The sequence below is a fragment of the Oreochromis aureus genome, linkage group 10, assembly GCF_013358895.1.
Source record: "Oreochromis aureus strain Israel breed Guangdong linkage group 10, ZZ_aureus, whole genome shotgun sequence".
Taxonomy (NCBI): Eukaryota; Metazoa; Chordata; class Actinopteri; order Cichliformes; family Cichlidae; genus Oreochromis; species Oreochromis aureus.
The window spans coordinates 25245581-25268117 of record NC_052951.1 but is presented as its reverse complement, the minus strand read 5'-3'; the positions used below and the strand labels follow the sequence as shown (position 1 = coordinate 25268117).

Here is a 22537-nt window from a genome sequence, read left to right as displayed (position 1 = left end):
AACTTTCTTAAACAGCAGGCTGCAGTATAATATAAAAGCACGCCAACTTGTCTCTGTTCATACACAGCACACCTCCGACTGTCTTCTTACTGAAGAGCAGAAATGGCATTAAAAGGGAAAACTGCAGTAGTGACCGGAGCAGCGCTGGGGATAGGAAAAGCAATAACTGAGATACTTCTGCAAAATGGTGCCAAGGTAAAGTTGGGCACCCGTATATCTTTGTAGAGGGGGAAAAAAGAAGTTAGAAATGATTTTACATCAGTGTTTTGAAAATGAACAGAACACCTTTACACGTAAGTGCTAACAGGTTTTCTGTTTAGCATTATATCCCTTTAAAGAATATATCAAAGTTTAACATATCTTTTGTGCTTATCTACATTCTCTTGTTTTCTTTTTGTGGCACAGAAATTGACAAAACTACTTAAAATGTAATATCGAAGTTGAACTGCATTCGACTGCATGTCAGGACACTCCTTAGGATTATTTTTATTTTGAAACTTCAAAGAAAAATATTAATACAGTTTGCATAGTCTCTGAAACTGAACACATGCTAAAAAATAATAATAATAATAATAACATGTATGTGTTTCACTGAGTTGGTCCTTGGCTGGCACTTATTTTCCAGAACTTGGTGCTTCGGTCAATCAGTAAACACTGGAACACTCCAAGCTGCAGTGGGTCAAAGTCGACATTTAAAAGTTGAACATTAACTATTAAGAAATTGATTTTTAAACTACAAACAACTCCAAATGTAGCAAGCCACAAATGTTTATCTCTGTCCCTCTGCTCGCCTTCACTTGTGCAGGTAACCCTTTTGGATATAAATGAAACTGCAGGGAAGACTTTAAAGGAAGCCCTCAACAAACAGTATGGAGAAGAGAGATCTCTGTTCTTCGAGTGCAATGTTGAGTCTGAGGAGCAGATCAAAGGTAAAGTATGCACAAAGAAAACAGTAGTGATTTATTGGAAACATGAATCCACCAAGGCCGGAAGAAGTGCCTCAGCAAGCTGAGAAAGAATTAGAATTAGAATTCAACTTTATTGTCATTGCACATGTCACAGGTACAGGGCAACGAAATGCAGTTTGCATCCATCCAGAAAGTGCTTTAGTCGTGATATAGATATATTACAATATAAATTAGCAATAATAGAGATGTGTAAGTATATTACAGAAATGGGTCTATTATGGTATGTTATAATGTACACAGTGTGAAGTATGTTATGAATATTCTATAACTATAAGTATGTACAGGCTGTAGTGAGTACAAGCTATGTACAGGCTATGAACAGGATATAAATATGAAATAAAAACTATACAGAAATCTGAGATATACAGCTATACAGAATGTGAACTATGTAAGTTATAAACAGTTGTGGGATTAAAATTATCGTATGTACAGAATGATTATCTACACAGAACTATACAGTAGTGGTAAAGTGCTAGTGGTTGTGGATGTGTGTATGTTCAGTCCATGAGTTTAACGTGGGTCAGATGTCAGGAGGCAGAGTTCAGGAGTCTGACAGCTGTGGGGAAGAAGCTGTTCCGGTACCTGGTGGTCTTAGTCCGGAGGCTCCTGTAGCGCCTCCCAGAGGGCAGGAGGGTGAAGAGTCTATGTGATGGGTGACTGGGGTCTCTGATGATTTTCCCAGCCCTTTTCAGACACCACTTCCTGTAGATGTCCTTTATGGCAGGAAGTGGTGCTCCGGCGATGCGCTGGGCAGTTTTCACGACCCTCTGCAACGCCTTCCGGTCCGAGGCAGAGCAGTTCCGTACCAGACTGTTATACAGTTGGTCAGGATGCTCTCGATGGTGCAGCGATAGAAGTTCACCAGGATGTCTGAGGACAGGTGGTTCCTCAGAGTCCTCAGAAGAAGAGGCGCTGGTGAGCCTTCTTGACCAGCTTGGAGCAGTTGGTCGTCCAGATGAGATCCTCGGAGATGTGGACTCCCAGGAACTTGAAGCTGCTCACACGCTCCACAGCCATCCCCTTAATGTGGATGGGTGGATGTGGGTCAGCATTCCTCCTGTAGTCCACGATGAGCTCCTTAGTCTTCTCGGTGTTAAGCAGCAGGTTGTTTGTGTCGCACCACTCAGCCAGACGATCCACCTCCTCCCTGTAGGCGGCCTCATCGTTGTCACTGATGAGGCCAATCACCGTGGTGTCATCTGCAAACTTAATGATGGTGTTGGAACCATCAGCAGGTCTGCAGTCACGGGTGAAGAGGGAGTAGAGGAAAGGGCTCATCACACAGCCCTGTGGTACACCGGTGTTCATTGTGATTGTTGATGAGCAGCGGTTATCCAGTCGGACATGTTGGGGGCGGTTGGTCAGGAAGTCCAGTAACCATTTGCAGATGAGGGAACTGATGCCCAGGTCTGTCAGTTTCCTGATGAGTTGTGAGGGTGGATTGTGTTGAATGCTGAACTGAAGTCTATAAACAGCATTCTGGCGTAGGTGTTGTTGTTGTCCAGGTGTGAGAGGACAGAGTGCAGTGCGATGGAGACTGCATCCTCTGTGCTCCTGTTCTGGCGGTATGCAAATTGGTGGGGGTCCAGGGTGGGGGGGAGACAGGATTTGAAGTGTGCTAAGACCAGCTGCTCTAAGCACTTAGTGATGATGGGGGTGAGGGCTACTGGGCGGTAGTCATTGAGGCTAGATGGGTTGGAGTTTTTGGGTATCGGGACGATGGAGGTGGATTTGAAGCAGGCCGGTACCACAGCGTGGGCCAAGGACAGGTTGAATATGTCTGTGAGCACTCCTGCAAGCTCCCCAGAACACGCTCTGAGAACACGCCCGGGGATACCATCAGGACCTGCAGCCTTGTGGGGCCTCGCATTGACGCATACTTTTTAAGAAGCAAATCAAATCAGTCGATTGAAGCCCAGAGGCAGGAGAACCCCCACAGTCCCCAGGGTATCAGCACCCCAATCAAAGTTAACTGTCGTACACAGACCCTCCCATAGTCTCCAGATTGGAACTTAGTCAAATCCAGCCAGTAGCAGTTCCCAGTCTAGAGCTTAGCCAGCCACAACCAATATTAGATCTTAGCTCAGGGCCAAGCCATTTAATATCAGCCCCTAGCTTTGAGTTTAGCCACCAACAGCTAGCAACACATTTGTGTATAGACGTAAGCCAGCCACAATCAACACCATGTTGCAGCCCAGAGCCCATTCAGAAACAGCCGACAGAATCTTCCAACACTGAGTCTAGCCAACCACTACCAGCAAGAGAAAGGAAGATGGATGGTAGGAAAGATCAGATTCTGTGGCCCAGATCCAGTGAGAAAACTCAGAGCTGGCTCTTATACTAGACCAACAAAAGGGTCCCGTTGAAAGGAAGTTGGAGAACCTGGGAACCATCATCTACAGCTATGGGGCCGAGAGGTTTGGGGTAAAGAACAAGACTCAGAGACAGCAGAAAGGCCCTTTAAACCAGTTAAAGTCCAGGAGACAGCAGGAAAATTACATACTTTATCTCCTCCTGCCCTGCAAGAGGAAATAAAGCAACAGCTTACTAAGCTGTGAAGAGCAGAACACCTCAGATGACAACGTAAGAAGAAAGAACGGACAAGGACCCTTTTCTACAGCAACCCATACAACTTTGTTAAGGGCCTTTTTGTCGAATAGAAGAGTGGGTGCCTCAAAATGCCCATAAAAGACCTGGAAGATCATCTGAGGAAAACTTACTCTGAGGATCGGAGCCATGAGCCAGTTACCATTTTGAGTGACATGCCACCTATCCAAGCACCTGAACACCAAATGGACATAAGACCACCCACATGGAGTGAAGTCCTCAAATACCTGTGGAAACTGATGAAGTTACCATGGCAGAAAGAAGTGATTCCAAAGGCTTGGCGAAGAGCAGGAGGTATTCTGATCCCTAAGGAGAAGAACTCCTAATCCATCAGCCAGTTTCGCCAGATCAGCCTGCTGAACGTAGAGGGAAAGATCTTCTTCAGTCTTGGCCCAAAGACTATCTACTTTCCTGCAAAAAAACAACGATGTTGACACATCAGCGGAGAAGGCCGGCATCCAGGGCTTCTCGTGATGTCTGGAGCATGCCAGCGTCATCTGGCACCAGATTCAAAGTGCCAAGAAAGAACAAAGAGACCTTCATGTGGTCTTTTTAGACCTTGCCAACGCCTTTGGGCCAGTTCCGCACGAGATCTTGTCGATGGCCTTCAACTATTTCAGCGTACCAAACCACATCACAGGACTGGTCAAGACTTACTTTCAGGATTTACAGTTTTGTGTGACAGCTGAGAACACCACCACAGCCTGGCAGCACCTGGGAATTGGAGTTATGGCAGGCTGCATGATTTCCCCCCCGGCATTTATCATGGCAACGGAGTTGGTCATGTGGGCATCTCTGTGGGTAGTGGGAGGTGAGAGACTCAAGAGTCGCCTTCGTCAACAAAACCATGTACTAGGTGATTGCTACAGAAGCTCCAGGAAAACATCGAATGGGCAACAATGGAGTTTAAGCCAAGTAAATCTCACAGTAAATCTCACATTTTTTTCTGGTTTAGATCTGCTGCTGTGGTTCGCTCGTTAACCTGTGTTGGGTTTATATTTTATTATTGTCATTTGTATTAAGAAACACGTAATCATTTGTGTTTAGAAGTATATAGTTGATGGCATATTGGAAGAATGTCTCATCCTAGGAGGTCTATAACAACTCTGTGTAGCATGAAGAGGGGAGTGCGTTCACTCCTCTTCAGAGTGTTCTGGCATAGATCACACACCTCCTAGGAGAGGTCGTATCTTCTCTTGCTGATATATGGTATAGCAAACACACGTATATCTGTTTGAGTCTAAGAGCCTTTTGTTCAGATGTACCGCTAGACTCCTGGCACCAGCTTTGGGGAGTCTTCCTGGGGTTACATCTTGACCCCATACACACACAGATACACACACACACACACACACACACACACACACACACACACACACACACACACACACACACACACACACACACACACACACACACACACACACAGGGTATTCTTTGTTCACATGTATACCTATGTAAGATGTCATATGTTAATGAACCTATGCATATTCATGTAACCACAATAAAAGGAGTGCTATGGGGAACCTGGCTGAGAGTCTGACGGAGGTCAAGTGGGTGGAACGACACTTGGCTCCAGGCAGGTCTCCTTCATGCATGAGTACTACAAAGAACTTTGCCTACTTGTGTCTTGTTTTTGCTGTATAGCAAATTGTCCTGAACGTTCCAGCCAATAGGTTTATGCTACAAACCTATCAACCTGTTTATCCAGTTTCAGGCCAGCTTTCCCTGACGGCCTCACATTTGACTCTAGAACACTTTGGTATACAGAGGAGTTAATGGTTGACTTAATGACTGCAAGGTGTCCACTTTGTGTTGACCTGTTCTTTTTGGAGAGAAACCATTCCAACAAGTCTACCAACCCTTCCAAAAAAGGAATACGTGTTCAGTCTTTCACGTGCTAACTGAAGCAGATCAGAGATCTACACTCTGACCTTGGGTTGATGTCCACAAAGTCAAATGTCTTCATCTGAATGTTTCCTACTTGTGAGTCATTTTGCAGTGAGACAATAATTCACAAGTAGCAGACCCTGGATGGGCTTCACATACTTAACCTCTTAATTCCTATGAAAGCAGAAAGGGCATACTTAGTTTTTTATAGTAGTTACTTAGCTTTTCATAGACTTTTACACAAGAAGATTTAAAAAAAGAAAAAAAATGACAAACACACCCAGCCTTTCACGTGACGTCAAAGAAAACGTGATTCATCAGAGGAGGCCACATACAAGCCCTGACTGGTCTGCGAATATGTAACCCCACACACAACAAACTGCGATGCACTGTGTGGTGTGACACCTTTCTATCAAGACCAGCATTAGATTTTTCAGTAGTCTGAGCTACAGCAGCACGTCACACAGGCCCAGCCTTCCCTCCCCATGTACATCACTGAGCCTTGGCCGTCCATGACTCTGTCATTGGTTCATCACAGTTCCTTCTTTGGACCCCTTTTGGTAGACACTGCAAACTGGGAACACCCCACAAGAGCTGCAGTTCTTGGGGGGTTATCATTTCCTACAAACAGCTTGACAGCTAGGTCAAGTGATGGCTTTTTTAAGTAGGTGTTTCATTACTTTCAGCTTGAAGGCCAGTGATACGTAACCCATTAATAGAGATATATCGATCATATTTAAGATCGAAGCATTCATTAATGGTAGGACTTCTTTGAGCAGGCTTTTGGACCCCCGGAATGGGGTCTAAAAGACATGTTGATGGTTTGGAGGAAGTAATTACTGAAGTTAACTCAGAAATATCATTTAGTGACAAAAATGGCAAATAAATATCAGTAGTACTTAAAGTGGCTGGATGTGACTTATTGTCAGCCTGGCTACAGTGCTGAAGAGATACTTTGGGTTGGTCTTATTTTCTTCAGCCAATGATCAATAGTGAGATGTTCTAATGAACAGACTCGTTTTCCAGGTTAAATAAAGATCTTCTAAATTAGTGAGATGCAATATCCTCTCTAGTTTATGGGTTTAAGAGTTACACCAGGGAGTCGAACACTTGAAAAAGGATTCAAACCATGAACAAACTGGTGGTTTATCAGGGCTTCTGTTTTGTCTGCAGTCATTTTTTGCTTGAGATGGTGTATTTACTCCTTTGTGACTATTTTACCTTTTAGGTTAAATAAAAACAGGAAACTGTTCATTTCTACTTTCCAGCTGCCTTTCAGAGCACAGTAGACACATTCAGAGGGATAGACATTGTATGCAACAATGCCGGCATCTTGAATGAGAAGCAGTGGGAGAAAACTGTCTCCGTAAACGTGGTAAGGATTGAGTTTCATTTTTACATCATATAAAAAGAAAATGCTCATAGTGGACCACAGTGACTTGTGCATACCTGTCTTGCTGTCTAGATGGGTCTAATCAGGGTGAGCTATGTGGCTTTAGAGTATATGAACAAGTTGAATGGAGGAAAAGGAGGGACCGTGATTAACGTAGCATCTGTGGCAGGTAAACACCACATGGCAGGTAGTCATTAAGCAGATGGAAACAGCAGTGGACATTTCATTTCCCCTCTGAGTTTTTAAAAAAATATCTTCTAAATATGGGACATAATCCTCCAAACAACAAAAAGGTGACCTGCTGTTTGTGGGCTGTTTCCTCTTGTATCCTGCAGGCCTCACTCCAGTACCAGCTTGTCCCGTCTATACAGCCACCAAGCATGCTGTGGTCGGCTTCACTCGGGCCATGGCCGTAAGGATATGATAAGTTATAATGATTAAACAAAGTAATTCATAGAAACTTGACTTTATTTTGGTTTTGTATTTTAAGATGAGCCTCAGTCATGTGCGTTTCTTTTACTAGGCTGCCTCGTCCGCCTCAGGCTACGGCTTACGCTTCAATGCAGTTTGCCCAAGCTTGGTCAAAACTGACCTCATTGCCTCCCTTATGGACAATTTGGGACAATTCTCCCACCTGGCTTATGCTACTCAATGTTCTTCAGTCCAAAGGGCAATGAAGTAAGTGCCTTTTTATTTTGTTAATTATGTTTTTCATTCATGCAAAACATTTCATGCAGCATTTTTTCCCTAAAGCTTCAATTTTTTTCCTCTCGTTTTCCACATCACAGAAACCACTATCAGACTACATCATCTAAAAACCATAAATCTGAAAAAACAAAAACAAACAAACTTTGAAGATTAGACTTAAAACTTTCCTTTTTGCTAAAGCATATAGTTTGGGCTGGATCAGGTGACCCTGAATCCTCCCTTAGTAATGCTGCAATAGGTGTAGGCTGCTGGGGGATTCCCATGATGCATTGAGTATTTCCTTTTCAGTCACCTTTCTCACTCAATAGACCTCTCTGCTGAATCACACTTGTTATTAATCTCTGTCTCTCTTCCACAGCATGTCTTTCATCCTGTCTTTCTTCTCTCACCCTAACCGGTCGCAGCAGATGGCCGCCCCTCCCTGAGCCTGGTTCTGCCGGAGGTTTCTTCCTGTTAAAAGGGAGTTTTTCCTTCCCACTGTCACCAAAGTGCTTGCTCATAGGGGGTCATATGATTGTTTTTTTTTGTTTTGTTTTTTTTTGTTTGTTTTTTTTTTAACCTGTCCCGTTTGGTTCTTTTGCCATCAGAATTATTGTCTAAAGGCGAAGAAAGATGCCCAACGGATTTACTTTACCAAATGGACCATCCCAGCCTTGCCGTAATGGTCCATCTGATTCACCTTTATTGTTTATTTTATTTTCACTTGCTGAATACGGGACAGACTTGACTGGTGGAAAGAAAGGGGAGAAAGAAAGAGGGAAAGAAAAAAAAAAAACCTGAGAAGAGGGACGGGGAAAAAGGGCAAAAAACAAAAACCATCAGAATAAGCAGACAAAAAAAAAAATACATATCGATCACCTGGATCACCTGTTGAGAAAGAAAAAAGAAAGCAAGCAGAAGAAGACAAGAGTAATAAACAAGATCACAATGATATATGGGAATATGACAGTAAATACTAAATATTAAACATTATGGTGCAGCACGTGAGATCGACAGCGCACAGTGTGCTTTGAGGTAGGAGCCCAAAAGGGTGTAGTTTGTGTGTGTGATCACCCGTGTGTACACCTGTGAGCATGAACGCGCTTGTTTTTAAGAGGTTCCTTCATGTAATGATCTGCTAGAGGGTGTGGGGGGCCACTGCCCCGACCTCCAGGGCATGAAGCAGGTATGGAGGAGATCAAAACTCCAGACATCCAGAGGCCCCCAGAACACAAGAGACCAAGGAAGACCAACAGAGGGCAGCCGCGCCACTATCCCAGAAAGAGCCGAGGAGAGTCCCAGATGAGGGGTCACTCAGCAGCCGCGGGCAGAAGCCAGGGGGTTTCAGTGACGTGCCCGTGAGCTCCGCCGGCAGCCAGCTGTGCCTGAGTGACCGAGCCCCGGGCCGAGAGGCCGAGGGCACCCCATCCCAAGTGGCCCGAGCGAGCCCCAGGCTCCATGCCCGATAAGCAGCCGCCAAGGAGTGAGCCGGTGGGTACCTGGGCGCCACCCCGGACATAAAGAACCACCAATGCACCGATGTCTGAGGGCGTCTGCCACCGGCAGGGGAAGTGGTGGGGAGATGGGCCTCAAACCTTGGAGGGCCTGAGATGTCCCCAGAGAGGTGGGGTCTGATACCCAACCTGACATATAGACACAGACAAACAGGCACACACAGATACAAACATCTATTCCCACCCTCATGCTCTCAACACTCACCCAACGTGGAGACAGACATAGAGAGACACTGTACACACAATCACACTCCCCAAGCATACTCTAAGCCCGGGTCTAGGTACCCTTGCCCCTGGAGGGGAAACTGCGCCCAGACCCAGGTGGTGTTATCCTTTTCCCTGCGGTGGGGAAAGCAGACCGCCCGACTCCGCAGCAGCAGGGAGGCCCCACGTTCCAGACCCCAGTCGGACGGCCAACTCCTCCTCCTAGCCCCCGCTCCAGCAGGCCGCAGAGAGACGGGGGTGTAGGGAAGACTCAAACCTCCGTCCACCCGCTCATATGTAGTGTTGATGTATGTGTGTTCTAAGGTGCATTTAAAACCCAGGAGGGCATGGAGCTACCTGCCAGAGCAGCAGGTAAGCGTATAGCCCCTCCTGCTAGCCCTCAATGTCTACGTGTATTTAAAATTGAGAGGTGGGCAGCGACGCCAGGGGTGAGGTGTACACCCTGATGGTGATTGGAATCCGTGTAGTGTGCCCACCCCAAGATCCTATATGTATGTGTAATGAGAGTGTGAGTAATGTGAATGTCTAAGTTGTGGGATAAAATTGAGGCAGAGGCAGCCAGAAGGGGACAGAATGGGGGATGTCTCCTCTGCACCCTGGTGACACACCCCTACCCCAAGGCCCTGCATGTGTGGGGGTGATTGTGGTGGAGCGGGAAGAGGAGGCAGCTGGAGATGGGGAGGGAAGGAAGGGAGGGGCAGTGACCCCTCCTGGGGTCAGCTCCCCGCTGACCCCAGTAGGCACCCCCATACTCTGCAACCCGCCAGGGAAAGGGAGGCCCAGGCCCATCCGGACCGGGGCCCAGTGCAGCAGCGCCGCCCAGCCCCACAGAGCCCGGGACAGTCCACCCGACCCCACCACAGAGAAAACTGCACCCACCCCATCATCCACTCATCTTCCAGACTACACAAGACAATAGACGCCCAGGCTGAGATCTTCCTCCACCTCTCCTGTATCTCCCCTCCAGCAGAGAGAGTTCCTGAAGAGAGGAAGGCTCCTGCAGGATGTGACAACCTCCCCACCAGTTGAAGAGCCCCCAGGTGGTTCGATGCACAGGTGGCACCCTGCGCCAGGACTGGGCCCCCATACACCCATCCGCCCACAACCCCGGCAACACACCAACCAGGACCCAAGCCCCTGAGGCTTGGCCAGGGCCCCAGCCCAGAGACGGAGCGCCCCCAGAACCTCACGCCCATCCCGGACCCACCCAGGGGCAGCCAGGCTACCAGGTCAGTAACCCACGTCCGTCAGCACAGACCCTCCCCTAGCCCTGCTGCACGCAGCCACGAGGAAACCGTCACCTAAGAGCCAACAGAGCCCCTAATTGGCCATGACCGCTACCCCGGGTTGAGCCCCCCAAGGAAGATGCTCCCGGGGAACCCCCCGATGCCCTAAGCCTGTCCCTACCCCCACACCAATCACAACAGTGAAGATGGGACCAAACTAAGACCCCCCACCCCCACTAGGTGATGGAGCTGATCAAAGGAGCCCAGAGCAATTGATCTGATGTGGTGGCAGAGGCTGTATCAAGACTAATGTGATCTAATAGATAATTTCTATATTGGTTAGAATTAAGATTATTTTTATTTTCCAGTTCATGAGGACTGTTTTCTTGGCTATGCATAGGGCAGTGAAAACCATATGGGCTATATTCTTTTCCGGAGTGACATTATCTAAGCTGCCCAACAAACATACTAAAGGGGAAGTTGGAATGTTACATTTCAGACACTTTGATAAGTCTTCACATATCTCACGCCAAAACTTCTGAACTGGTGGACAGAACCAAAGTGCGTGGATATAATTGTCCGGTGAATTGGTTTGGCAGTGTGAGCAGTTGTTGGTAGACGTAAAGCCCATCTTGAACATCCGATGACCTGTATAGTGCACTCTATGTAGTATTTTGTATTGAATTAATTGAAGACTGGGATTTCTAATTAGATGAAAAGTCATATGATTGTTGGGTTTTTTCTCTGTATGTATTATTGTAGGGTCTACCTTACAATATTAAGCGCCTTGTTTTTGTGATTTGGTGCTATATAAATAAAATTGAATTGAATCGAACTGAAGTAGTGCTTCTAAAAATCCTGTGTGCCACCCCTACAGATGGTACTACAGACAGATGTAGCTACTGTGATGTCACCCATTGGTTGGTGAAGCCCCATTTTGAAGCCTTGAGCTGACTTTGACTCTTGCACTGATCAGAAATGTTCAAAATTCACTTGTTAATTTCATCAGAAATTAGTCATTCAGCCCATAAACTCGTGGTGAAAGTGAGGACAGTTTTCCCACAGACTTCTTTTTGTTTTTTTAATCAAAAAGAATGTAGCTTCATTCCACTTCCACACTGCATGGCTTCACTTCTCAGACCTGAAAAGTGAAGCCATCCACTTCGTATGGACTGTATGGCTACTGCTTTCCCCCTCCTCTGAATGTCTTCCAACATCTGTCCTCAGCGCTCTTCATCCATGTATCAGTTACTTAAATCCCATCTGGGAGAAGGAGGCTTTTTAACATCTGACATATAGTCCCTTGGAAAAAGTACTTGCCTTTTCCTGATGTATTTTTTGCATCTTTGTCACACTTAAATGTTTCAGATCATTAAACTAATTTAAATGTTAGAAACTGAGAACACAAGTAAATGTAAAATGCAGTTTTTAAAACATGATTTTTTTTTTTTTTATTAAGGGGAAAAAAGTCGCACAGCAAGAAGGTCCTGAGTTCAATTCCACCATCAGAGTTTGCATGTTCTCCCCGTGTTTGCGTGGGTTCCCTCCGGGTACTCCGGCTTCCTCCCACCGTCCAAAGACATGCAGTTTGAGGGGGTAGGTTAATTGGATAATCCAAATTGTCACTAGGTGTGAATGTGTGAGTGAATGTGAGCGTGAATGGTTGTCTGTCCCTGTGTGTTGGCCCTGCGACAGACTGGCGACCTGTCCAGGGTGTACCCCGCCTCTTGCCCTATGACAGCTGGGATAGGCTCCAGCGCCCCCCGCGACCCTGGAAAGGATAAGCGGAAGCGAATGGATGGATGGATGGATGGATGGGAAAAAAGCATCCAGACCTGCATGAAATTGGATGACTTGCTGTAGCTGATGGATCCCTGATCTCTGCTCTTAGAAAATCTTCAAATGTCATCAGTTTATGCTTTTAAGCTCAAGAACTCTTGATCACTAATATGATTCAAACCACAACAGCAAGTTCACCTCTGAATGGTTCAAAAAATACAAAATTAAGGTTTTGGAGGGGCCGAGTCAAAGTCCAGTCTTAGATCAGATAAAGATGCTTGTTGTTATTGTGTTTAGAGGGCAATTACTTTAGGTTGGGATAGCTTTTTTTGCCTTGATAAATGATTCATTTAAAAATTGTGTTTTGAATATACTTGAGTTATCTTTGTCTAATATTTAATTTAATATTTGATGATCTGAAACATGTAAAGAAGAAATCGGTAAAGGAGCACATACCTTTTACAGCAGTGTGTAAAAACAGCCGGTGGGTGTCATCGCAAAGAAGGAGGTTATAACTTTTATATTTTTCATTCAATTCAAAGGCGAGGATGATTAATTTGGCTCAAACTATTCTTCTTCTTGCGTCTTCTGTTCAAGTATGAAACAGGAAAGACTGTAAAGGAGTCGAGAAACTGAGACGCGACAAAAGAGGATCGCTCGGTTAAAATCTGTGAACCCATTTACATCCTTATTCTGTTAAATCACCGTATATATATATACACACTTTTCATTTCAGTCCATCGGAGATTGCTGAATGTGTCTTCGAGCTAGTGACAGACAAGGCGAAGAATGGAGAGATCCTCATGAAGGAAGCAAGCATGAAGAAATATATGACCTTTCCCACACTAATCTAGTGGGTCCTGGCAAAGGCAGTGAACAACCCGAGTAATGTCTGAACCTAAAACTATTAGAGGAAAATGCTGCAGTTCACAGTGTTGTTTTGTTTTGTTTGTGAAAGATAAATCTGTAAATCACCACAAGTGATTAGGAGAAAGAAGCAAACAATAAATGAGTGAAAGTCCAGTTTCTGACTAAGAGGAGAAACGGCTGTGACTGTGCTTTAAACTTTTTGGATCCTTCATGATGCAGAAAATATTTCTTGTAAATTTAAGAGAAATGTTAATAAGAGCTTCCATCCTTGTACTGCACTTGCACTGAAGAAAGAAAAGTTTCTAACATAACAACAACAAGATGGTTCGCTCTACTTGCTATAGTGTGCACTTACATGTTATAAGAAAACAAAAAAAAAATCCACTATATTAAGTAGAAATATGATTGTTTGCTACTGGAAAATGTTTAAAATTAGAAAATGAAAAGTAAAATCTGCTGTGCTGCTTTATCGTGGGGCCAAACGTCACCTGTGGTCTGGTAAATGTTAAGAAATTCAATGCAAAACATGACAGTTCTGTCCCACCTAAACAAATTGCTTAAATAATTCTGTTAAACTATGGCTGACTGATCAGCAATGTGTCTTACCTGGTTTGTAGACCTCTTAAGCTAAAAATACAACAAACAGTTCTCTGTCCCAGTAAACAGCTACATTGTCCAAATTACACAGACAACTTTCACATAAAGTACTTTAACATGTTGGAAGCTGAGAAACTACTATGGGAACTATCTTGATTTTAAAAGTCCTTACTTTTGATTATAACCACTCTTCTTCTTCTACAGTCCTGTCTTTCTTACATCTTTTTCCATCTCAGAGTGAAGTTATCTCACACACTCTGCATGGGAAATATAGCAGCTGTACCTTTAACTAACAGACACGCTGCATGACAAACTCCACAAAAGCTTTTGTGTGTTTGCTGATATTTGTTGAGCTGCTAGAACATTTCGTTTGAAATTATCTGCCAGCTTAAATGAAATGTACTCATTTTATCCTCATTCCTCTTCAGTAATGCTAGCTAGATGCTAAGTACAGTGATCACAGCTTATGGCCATCTGCCCCAAAGAGCCCATCACAAATTGTTCCAAGCGTGTTTTTAAATCGTAAGGATCAAGGACTGGTTAAAGACGTCATTTACGTGAAAAGGGAAAGACTATTTCTGACCCAAACAGGGGCCTAAGGGTAGATCTTTCACCATGTTAGTCAGTGGTGCTAGTTTCAGTCAATATGCAAATGTACTGTTTATACGGTTGGGGAAACCTAAAGTGTCAGTGGGATGAGTGATGAAACATTTCTCCCACCAAAAACGCTACGTCCAGATGAACAGAATTAAGTTTTTGGGTAAACCTAAGACAATTCAGTTTTATCCCTAATTGCCGTGACCCCCTCTGTTTTCGGCTCTTTCTCTTCCATACACTGTGGTTCAGGCTCAGGTGGGCAGGGCAGGAGTGTCAGATATGAGTGCATCCTCCCTTTTGCCATGGCAAATAGATGTCACACGAGCACTGCTGCACTTTCTGAGAATGGACCAGAATCATAAATGGGATTGTAATTGTTAAGAGATTTTCAAATGTTTCAAGTATTATTCCCACTGCCACGTTATTGAAAGTTTATCTTTAGTTTCAGTGTTAATAGTTGTTTACCCATTTATTCTTTCCATTTAATTGTATTTTATGATTTTACTGTTTTACTGAAGTGAAGCTTAAATGAAAGACAAAAGCATAGTGTTCTCAGATATGATTCACCCAGTACATCTCCTCTGTACCTGGCTCTCTACGAGCCGTTTCACTCCCAGGAAGGGGAGAGCAGGATGTTCTTATCTACACTCCCAAATACAAAGAGGGGCCCATTCTTCAGAATCACACACACACACTCTGAGATCATAAACTTCACACACACACACACACACACATACACTCTGAAACGCTATAAATAAAGAACTGCCGCATACGCTGGTTGTGAGCCTGAGACAGCAGCGCTCACCCAGCGTGCGCACGTTGTTACCATCTAAACTGTCTTGAGTGTCTTTATTTCGCCTGAAGAATGTCTTGTTTAAATATTTACTCTTTACAGTAATCTAGCAGAGCAGGTGCAGTTTTGGTCTCTTAGATAACCTTTTTCTACTTTCGTCAGATTTCCAGTTGGTTACAGCAGTTTAAATAAAGACACAAGAAATCATGGTTGAAAGTTTTTTGTTTTTTTATTATTCACATATCTGCTACATACTTAAGGAATGATATCAGACATCAACATGATGGTTTCAAGGTTTATTGGTGCTACTTAGGGATGGAAAAGGGACATAACCTTTCATTTCTGTGGACACCATGAAGGCCTCTCCATTTTTGGTCTCATCTGTCACCAGCTCAAGGATGCACTCTGCTACCTCAGGTGTACTGAATCAAAAAGGTACAGTGACATCAGTGAATATGCATGTATGCATTATTATATCAAGTTATACAGATGGAGCAGAGAAACAAAATGTCGATGTTGTAAGGTTTACGACAGCTTTAACAAGAAACAGAAGAAAATTACTCACTTTAACACCCCAAGCTTTTCCACAAGCTGGTTGGCTACACCCTCCAGGTGGGCAAATTGTCCCAGGTTGTGTTTGATTGTCGTAAAAAGTTCGGTTTCAACAAAACTTGGACAAAGAGCGTTGACCCGTATTCCATAGTTTGATGCTGCAGAGGCAGCCTAGTAAAAAGAAAAATTCACATAATTAGCCTTCTTGAGTTAAGTAAAGCATAGCACAGGCAAAACCATTAAGTTACTATTTGTTTCTAATCGGAGGCATTAAAATAAAGTTATATGCATTTCTCAAGTGCTCAGAGCCCAATAGATGAGGACTATTTGTGCATTTGAAATTGAAAAAAAACAGCAGTAGGTTGAAGCTACACAGAGTGCATGTACATGTTGATTCATAACTCTGCACTGAATGAACTTGAGCAGCAGATTTTTGGACAACCCATTGTTTTTGTCTCTAATACACCAACACAGTGGAGTTTAAACACAGCCTCCCACTTTCAGAGGCTCAAAAGTAGTAGGATAGAGTAACATTATTTTAAATCTGAGGCTTTTTTTTTTTTTTTTTTTTTAAATACTTGAGTGATAATTCACTGCAGTTAGTGACTACCGTATTTCCCGCACTATAAGGCACACTTAAAATCCTTTAATTTTCTCAAAAAGCAACAGTGAGCCTTATAATTCGGTGCGCCTTATGTATGAATTCTGGTTGCGCTTACGGACCTCGAAACGATTTAACAGGCTTCTGGAGAACCCAAGACATGTTGAGGAGGTGATTTAGGCATTTAAATCAGCTGTGTTGGATCAAGGACACATCTAAAACTGCACCTGTGCAGTAGACACACTAGCATCTTCATTAATATCACACTCAACTGACTGCGTTTTATCTTCCCATTGCACTGATGGGTGGACAGTTCTCAGGTGCCTGTGCATATCCTCTTCTTGCAGACTCTACACTCTGCCTATGTATTGTCAATAAAATTGAAATGGTTCCAGATTTTGCTTATTTTCTTGGTGTCACTCATTTTCACTACTATAACTTTCTAATGTGACGATGTTGAGCAGGAGAGAGAGGGAGAGAAAGAGAAAGAGAGCCAGGGGCAACAACAAGAGACAACATCATCACATTAGAAAGGTATAGTAGTGAAAATGAGTGACACCAAGAAAATAAGCAAAATCTGGAACCATTTCAATTTTATTGACAATACATAGGCAGAGTGTAGAGTCTGCAAGAAAAGGATATCATATAGAGCAGGCTCCACAAACAACATGCACAGGCACCTGAGAATTGTCCACCCATCAGTGCAATGGGAAGATAAAACGCACTCAGTTGAGTGTGATATTAAGTGTTGCTGCTGCTGCATCTACAGCATTTTGCAGTATACCACCACAACCACCTAAACCAACCCAGAGCTCTATTAGACAGTTTTTGCAGAAGTCTGTGACAAAACCAATAGTTGGTTTTGTATTTTATAATTTATTTTTTTATTTTATGTGGAGTGGATAAATAAAAGCATATTTATATAATAAACATATATAAATAAAAAACATTTTTTTTTTATATTATTAATTCATTTTGTGCATAATTTTATATTGTTGTTGATAATAAATTAATTAAAGCAACAAAACAACCTGAAGAGCCGGTTGGGAGCCGAAAGAGCCAGTTCTCTAAAAAGAGCCAGAATTCCCATCACTATAATGTTGGCCTCCTTCACTTGTGTCAACATATAATTGGACGTCACATTGAGAGTTTGCAAGAAATGTTAAAATCCACTTTGTTGGTGTATAGAAGAAAAGCTCTTATCATCCATACAGGTCACTTTAATAATAAATGCATAACTGTGTTCTATCAGATGAATGACTCAACAACATAGCTCTAAGGCTTTCTGTGCAGGGGGGTTGTATTTTGAGGAAGGATTTCAAAATAACATAATGACACTGCCTTGACAATTGCTGGTACAACTAATTTGCAGTGACACTTTCTTTTTTGTGTGGTTAGTCACTTATATGGTGATGGATGTCTTCATTTAGCTTGTGCTTATTCTAATGAAGTACCATCTGGCAGCACACCAACACACCAGTGTACAACTGGTTTTACGTATAACTAAATCACCCAGTCTTCAATAATATCACAGGAACACTAACAAAAAATAGCTGCTATAAATGATTTCTTTGAACATTTCATAATTCTCTTTTAATCTAATGTATTTTATAAAACTGGTATTAGACCTACTGAACCAAGGCGCTGCCATTTTAATTCAATGGAAGAGAATAGCTTTATTGCCACTGTAAGCAGAACAAATAACAACAATTTAAGAGTGCAGCTGCAATATGGTGTTTAAATTAAAGTATAAAACTGCAAAACAACACTAATGATACAATAGCATAAATAAACTCCAACTATCCAGAGAGCAGCACAATAGCAGCAATAGTCTGTTACCACTGCAGTCACTGGTCAGTGCGTGCAAGTGTTATTGTGTTATATTAAGAGCAGTCTCTTATAATGTTTTGTGCTCTTTTGAAGTATCGAATGATATTTTAATAACGAGTTTGGACACTTATTTAAACTTTCACAGTTTTCAAGATTAATAAGTTATGTCTGCTGTCCTTAGCACCAAACAGGTTGAAAAAGCTGTGAGGCTGTAAGCACTTTAAGAGGCTAATATCAGTTGTGTGTGTTTTATTGGATCTCTTTGTTATCCAACAGAAAAAAATCCCCCAACAGAGTAATCATTGCTAACTCCTTTGCACTGTTGTTTGCTAAGACACATTACACAATATCCTAATATGATAATAATGCACATTTTCTGAGAGGGCAAGTTGGTACTTGCCCTGCAAAAATGTAGCTTTGCAAGTACTACCAGTAAAGATTAGCTTGTAACTTTATCGTCAGACCTTCTTCAGAACTTCTTAATGACTAAAGGAGCATTCACACATGCTGTCACGCTCCTGAGTGTTGGACCTTGAGTTTTTGCTAAATTTTAAAATCTTGTTGATTATTTGATGCCGTTTCATTCTTAGTTTGTTTGTTGTTTATATCTGATTTTCAGCACCGTTTGTAGTTTACATCCCTGAGTTAGTTGGACTTGACTAGTTCCAGCTGTTTCAACTCATCAGTTAATGCTCAGTTCTAAATAGTTATGTCCTTTTATTACATTGTTGCTAAGTTGCACTGTGTTCTGCCTGCTTTATGCGTTTCTTAGGTTTTGGTTCTCATTTTTCTGAACTTTTGTAGGACTTTTATTTGTTTTGGGGGTTTTGTGTGTTACAAATATATGTCTCACCTCTTCTCATTTAATTCTGCCTCATGTCATCTTTGCATTTGTCTTCTCACCTCTGCATTTGTCTTCTCACCTCTGCATACTCAATTATATGACGCATATGAGTTGCGTCTATGTGTAGTTGAAGGCTGTTCAACTATCAGCTATGCTGCGACAGAAACAACCACAACTCACTAGGCTAGCCACCCCTCTCTAACTTAGATCATAAGAAACAGTGATTAATCACCACCCCGATCAAATTTTTGATAAACTCCACCATTTTGACACAATGACAGGCCACACCAAAAACCACCCTGCACTTTCAGATGTTTCCATAATGTGATTACTTAATACAAAAAAAAAAAACTAAGGCAAAACTTGCATCACGCATGCATGTTCATAGAGACTGCTAGCTAGCATATCACAAGGCAAACAAATATCGTCTCGATGTTCTTGAACAATATCACGAGGAAACCTTTCTTACCGCAACGGCTCGAGTAAATCCGATCACTCCGTGCTTGGTAGCCGTATAGACAGGACAGGTAGGCAAAGGGCCCAGACCTGTAGGACGGGTTGTATCAATCATTGTAAAACATTAAAGTTTAAACATGAATTTCATGACTTCTAACACTCTTGTCTGTGATCTCTCCAAGTTTTCATTAAACAGTATTTACCTGCCATAGATGCTACGTTGACGATGACCCCTCCTCGACCTCCATTCGTCTTGCGCATGTGCTCCAGCCCCAGGTAAGTCCCCCTAATAACACCCGCCTACAACACAAACTTTATATTTGGCGAAAATCTTTCAACTGTCTATGAACACTTGCCTGCATATAAAATGTTGTGAAATGAATAACAGGAATATTATTGTGACATTATTATGTCAGACCAATAACTGTCCTAAATGTCTCTCTGAAATCTTCAGCAATTAATCCACTGGAGACAGAGCAAATCTAACACGTCTGTTGTGCTTTCAGCTTCTTACGAGATTTATGGAGATCATATCCCGCCACTTTTCCTCATTCAAGATGCCGGCATTGTTGCACAAGATGTCGATTCCTCCAAAGGTCTCTGCAGCTTTCTGAAAGGCAGCTGAGAGAGTTTACAGGAGTCACTTAACTTTACAAGAGTCACTTCACAACTATGCTGACCTTTCCCACCCACCTTTATAGGGTTAGGCTTATTCATAAACTGGCAACCCCGAGACATTTTTTGACATTAGGATAGGTTTTATGGATAATTGGCATGGGAAATGTCATGATAAAGACCGGCAGTTTTTTTTACATGTAAACATTCCGTTCTAAACAATGCTAGGAAATATTAAATGTTCCTGTATATTCCCACACAATATAATCTGACTCAAATGTTCCTCTGAGCTCTGATGAAACAAAACAAGCCCGTGCTTTTCTTCTCTCCCTTGTACCCACAGTTTCAGACCTCATTGACCTCATTCTACTCTGCATTTCATTGAGTGTGGATTTCCAGCTGCAATCAAATGCCAGTGGCATGACTCAAGACAAAATGTCCCCAGATTTTGGAAACTTCCTTTCATCTGGTAAACATCTGCCGCCTGGAACACATACTACGAAATCACAGAGCGTTTGATCAGTTTCATGTGTTTCGACAGTTGTTTACTTCAGGACGAGGCGGTGACCCGTTTACTTTAGCATTTCCAGCTGTTTCCCCCTTTTCGGTACCTCCACCATTCACAATTTGTTTTTCCAGGTTTGTGTGCATTACCTTTGAACTCCTCATCTGATTCAACATTGCAGCTCAGGAACAGGGCGCGGTCTGCTCCATACTCTTTATTCAGGTCTTTAACTAGATTCTCTCCTTCAACTTTATTCACGTCCAGGACGGCAACCTATTAACAAGAAGGTTCAAGGGCCAAGGTTCAAGGTTCACGGTTCAAGGTTCACATGCACAGTTATACAAGTATAACACACAGTGAAATGTAACCTGACACGCTCCTCGACTTGTGCAAAAGGAGGGGGGGGGAGGAAGAACATTAGGTGAATGTGCAGTAGTAGCATGTATGCAGCAAGCAGGTGAATTCTGTACATTAAGTGAATTAAATAAGAATAGACAATCTGACTATTTTACAAAATAGACAATATGAACATATTTAAAATTAAAGGAATTTGAAATGTACATTGTGCCGGTGGGCACAATGAAGGAGAGATCAGCTGTCAGTTTGTTAGGTACACAACTAGGCTACTTTAGTTTTGCCATAAGAAGCTGCACTCGAAATATTTTCTTACATAATAAAGGCCTTACCAAGTCAGCTCTTCAAACAGGAGTTATCATGTCACATGAGTGTCCCCTCTTCATGTGTCTTATTTTATTTTCTCCATAAAACTCAATATTTTGCCCACTTTTCATCCACACCCAACCTTTATGAACTAAAAATACATAAACTACAACCGCATAACAAATGCAGCGCTGACACAAAAACAGACACGGCAGGTGGATTTCCACATTTAATCTAAGATAAGGATTAAGATTAAACTTGGCAGCTTTGCAAGGTGTTTATGTTTTTAAGTAAAGGGCACACCTACATGTTCAGACACCCCTTAAATATACAGGCTCTTGCTGACTCCATCGCCAGCTGCTCTCTGCCCCACAGGCTGATTAGAAACTTCTTGGCTGTGGGGCATGAACAACCAAAAACACAATATAAAAGAAAACAGCAACAAAAAAAAGGGGGAAAAAAACTTAAATAAAAAGAGAGACGTGTGCAACAGGTGAATTTCCACATTTAGTCATGGATTACATGCTGTTAGTCAAGTGTTACAGTTTATGTGACACATTTTGGCATTGTGTCAACAGCTTGGCAACTCTTCGAGGGTTGTTTTGTTTTGTTTGTTTTTCCAACTAAAGGGTGCCGGTAAATGTAAATTAATATTTTCTACACCACTGTTTAAAACAAGCGCACACATATAATCTCCCTCTCTCTCTCTCTCTCTCACACACACACACACACAAGAAAGAAAGAAAGAAATCCAAATCCGAGCTTAATGTCTACCTTGGCACCGTTTTTCAGAAGAATCTCCGTTATCGCTTTTCCTATTCCCATCGCCGCTCCTGTCACTATCGCAGTTTTACCGTCCAGAGCCATTTCAGCTGTTTATTAAGACGAGCCAGGAGGTGGTCAGCTTCCGTACACACGCAAAGAACTGAGAGTACGTTAAATAGAGAGAAGTTGGTCGCTATTTTAATCTGCCCATCTGTCGCCGCCCACCAGAAAGACGCGCGGGGCTTCAAACGTGTGGCAACCGTGCGAAGGTTGAGTGAGAGACTGGAGGCGGTCAGAGTGTGAGGATAGTCAGATTAGATGCACAGTTAATGTGCATTCATCCCAACTGTGCAAAAACTCTTCTCGCGATCATTTTTCTATGGTGCGTGCAGCAGGGGCGTACCCAGAGGGGGGTCGTGGTTGATACCACTAGAGCAGGGGTGTCGAACTCCAGGCCTCGAGGGCCGGTGTCCTGCAGGTTTTAGATCTCACCCTGGGTCAACACACCTGAATCAAATGATTAGTTCATTACCAGACCTCTGGAGAACTTCAAGACATGTTGA

The 22537-nt window shown here is 42.9% G+C and overlaps 2 protein-coding genes across 2 annotated transcripts; one reads left to right on the top strand and one right to left on the bottom strand.

The window, feature by feature from the left end:
* The first annotated feature begins 17 nt into the window (after positions 1 to 17).
* On the top strand, positions 18 to 15187 carry LOC116319031 (15-hydroxyprostaglandin dehydrogenase [NAD(+)]-like). The gene is made up of 7 exons (XM_031738253.2): positions 18 to 195; positions 806 to 929; positions 6734 to 6840; positions 6931 to 7027; positions 7194 to 7270; positions 7382 to 7536; positions 13026 to 15187. Exons 1-7 carry the CDS (start codon positions 103 to 105, stop codon positions 13141 to 13143), a joined length of 771 nt encoding a protein of 256 aa, XP_031594113.2. The 5' UTR covers positions 18 to 102; the 3' UTR covers positions 13144 to 15187.
* A 169-nt stretch (positions 15188 to 15356) lies between these two features.
* On the bottom strand, positions 15357 to 22327 carry LOC116319042 (15-hydroxyprostaglandin dehydrogenase [NAD(+)]-like). The gene is made up of 7 exons (XM_039617871.1): positions 21984 to 22327; positions 20699 to 20822; positions 19944 to 20050; positions 19633 to 19729; positions 19443 to 19519; positions 15712 to 15869; positions 15357 to 15568 (listed from the first exon to the last, which is right to left on the bottom strand). The coding sequence occupies exons 1-7, from the start codon at positions 22074 to 22076 to the stop codon at positions 15436 to 15438; spliced, it is 789 nt and encodes a 262-aa protein (XP_039473805.1). The 5' UTR covers positions 22077 to 22327; the 3' UTR covers positions 15357 to 15435.
* Between the last annotated feature and the right edge of the window lie 210 nt (positions 22328 to 22537).

Coding starts and splice junctions, on each gene's coding strand:
- LOC116319042 (XM_039617871.1), bottom strand. CDS start 22,076: ATGGCTCTGGACGGTAAAACTGCGATAGTGACAGGAGCGGCGATGGGA. Junction 20,823..21,983: donor TTCTGAAAAACGGTGCCAAG/GTAGACATTAAG, acceptor TCTTGTTAATAG/GTTGCCGTCCTGGACGTGAA. Junction 19,520..19,632: donor CAACGTAGCATCTATGGCAG/GTAAATACTGTT, acceptor CCCGTCCTACAG/GTCTGGGCCCTTTGCCTACC.
- LOC116319031 (XM_031738253.2), top strand. CDS start 103: ATGGCATTAAAAGGGAAAACTGCAGTAGTGACCGGAGCAGCGCTGGGG. Junction 930..6,733: donor GTCTGAGGAGCAGATCAAAG/GTAAAGTATGCA, acceptor TCTACTTTCCAG/CTGCCTTTCAGAGCACAGTA. Junction 7,028..7,193: donor TAACGTAGCATCTGTGGCAG/GTAAACACCACA, acceptor TGTATCCTGCAG/GCCTCACTCCAGTACCAGCT.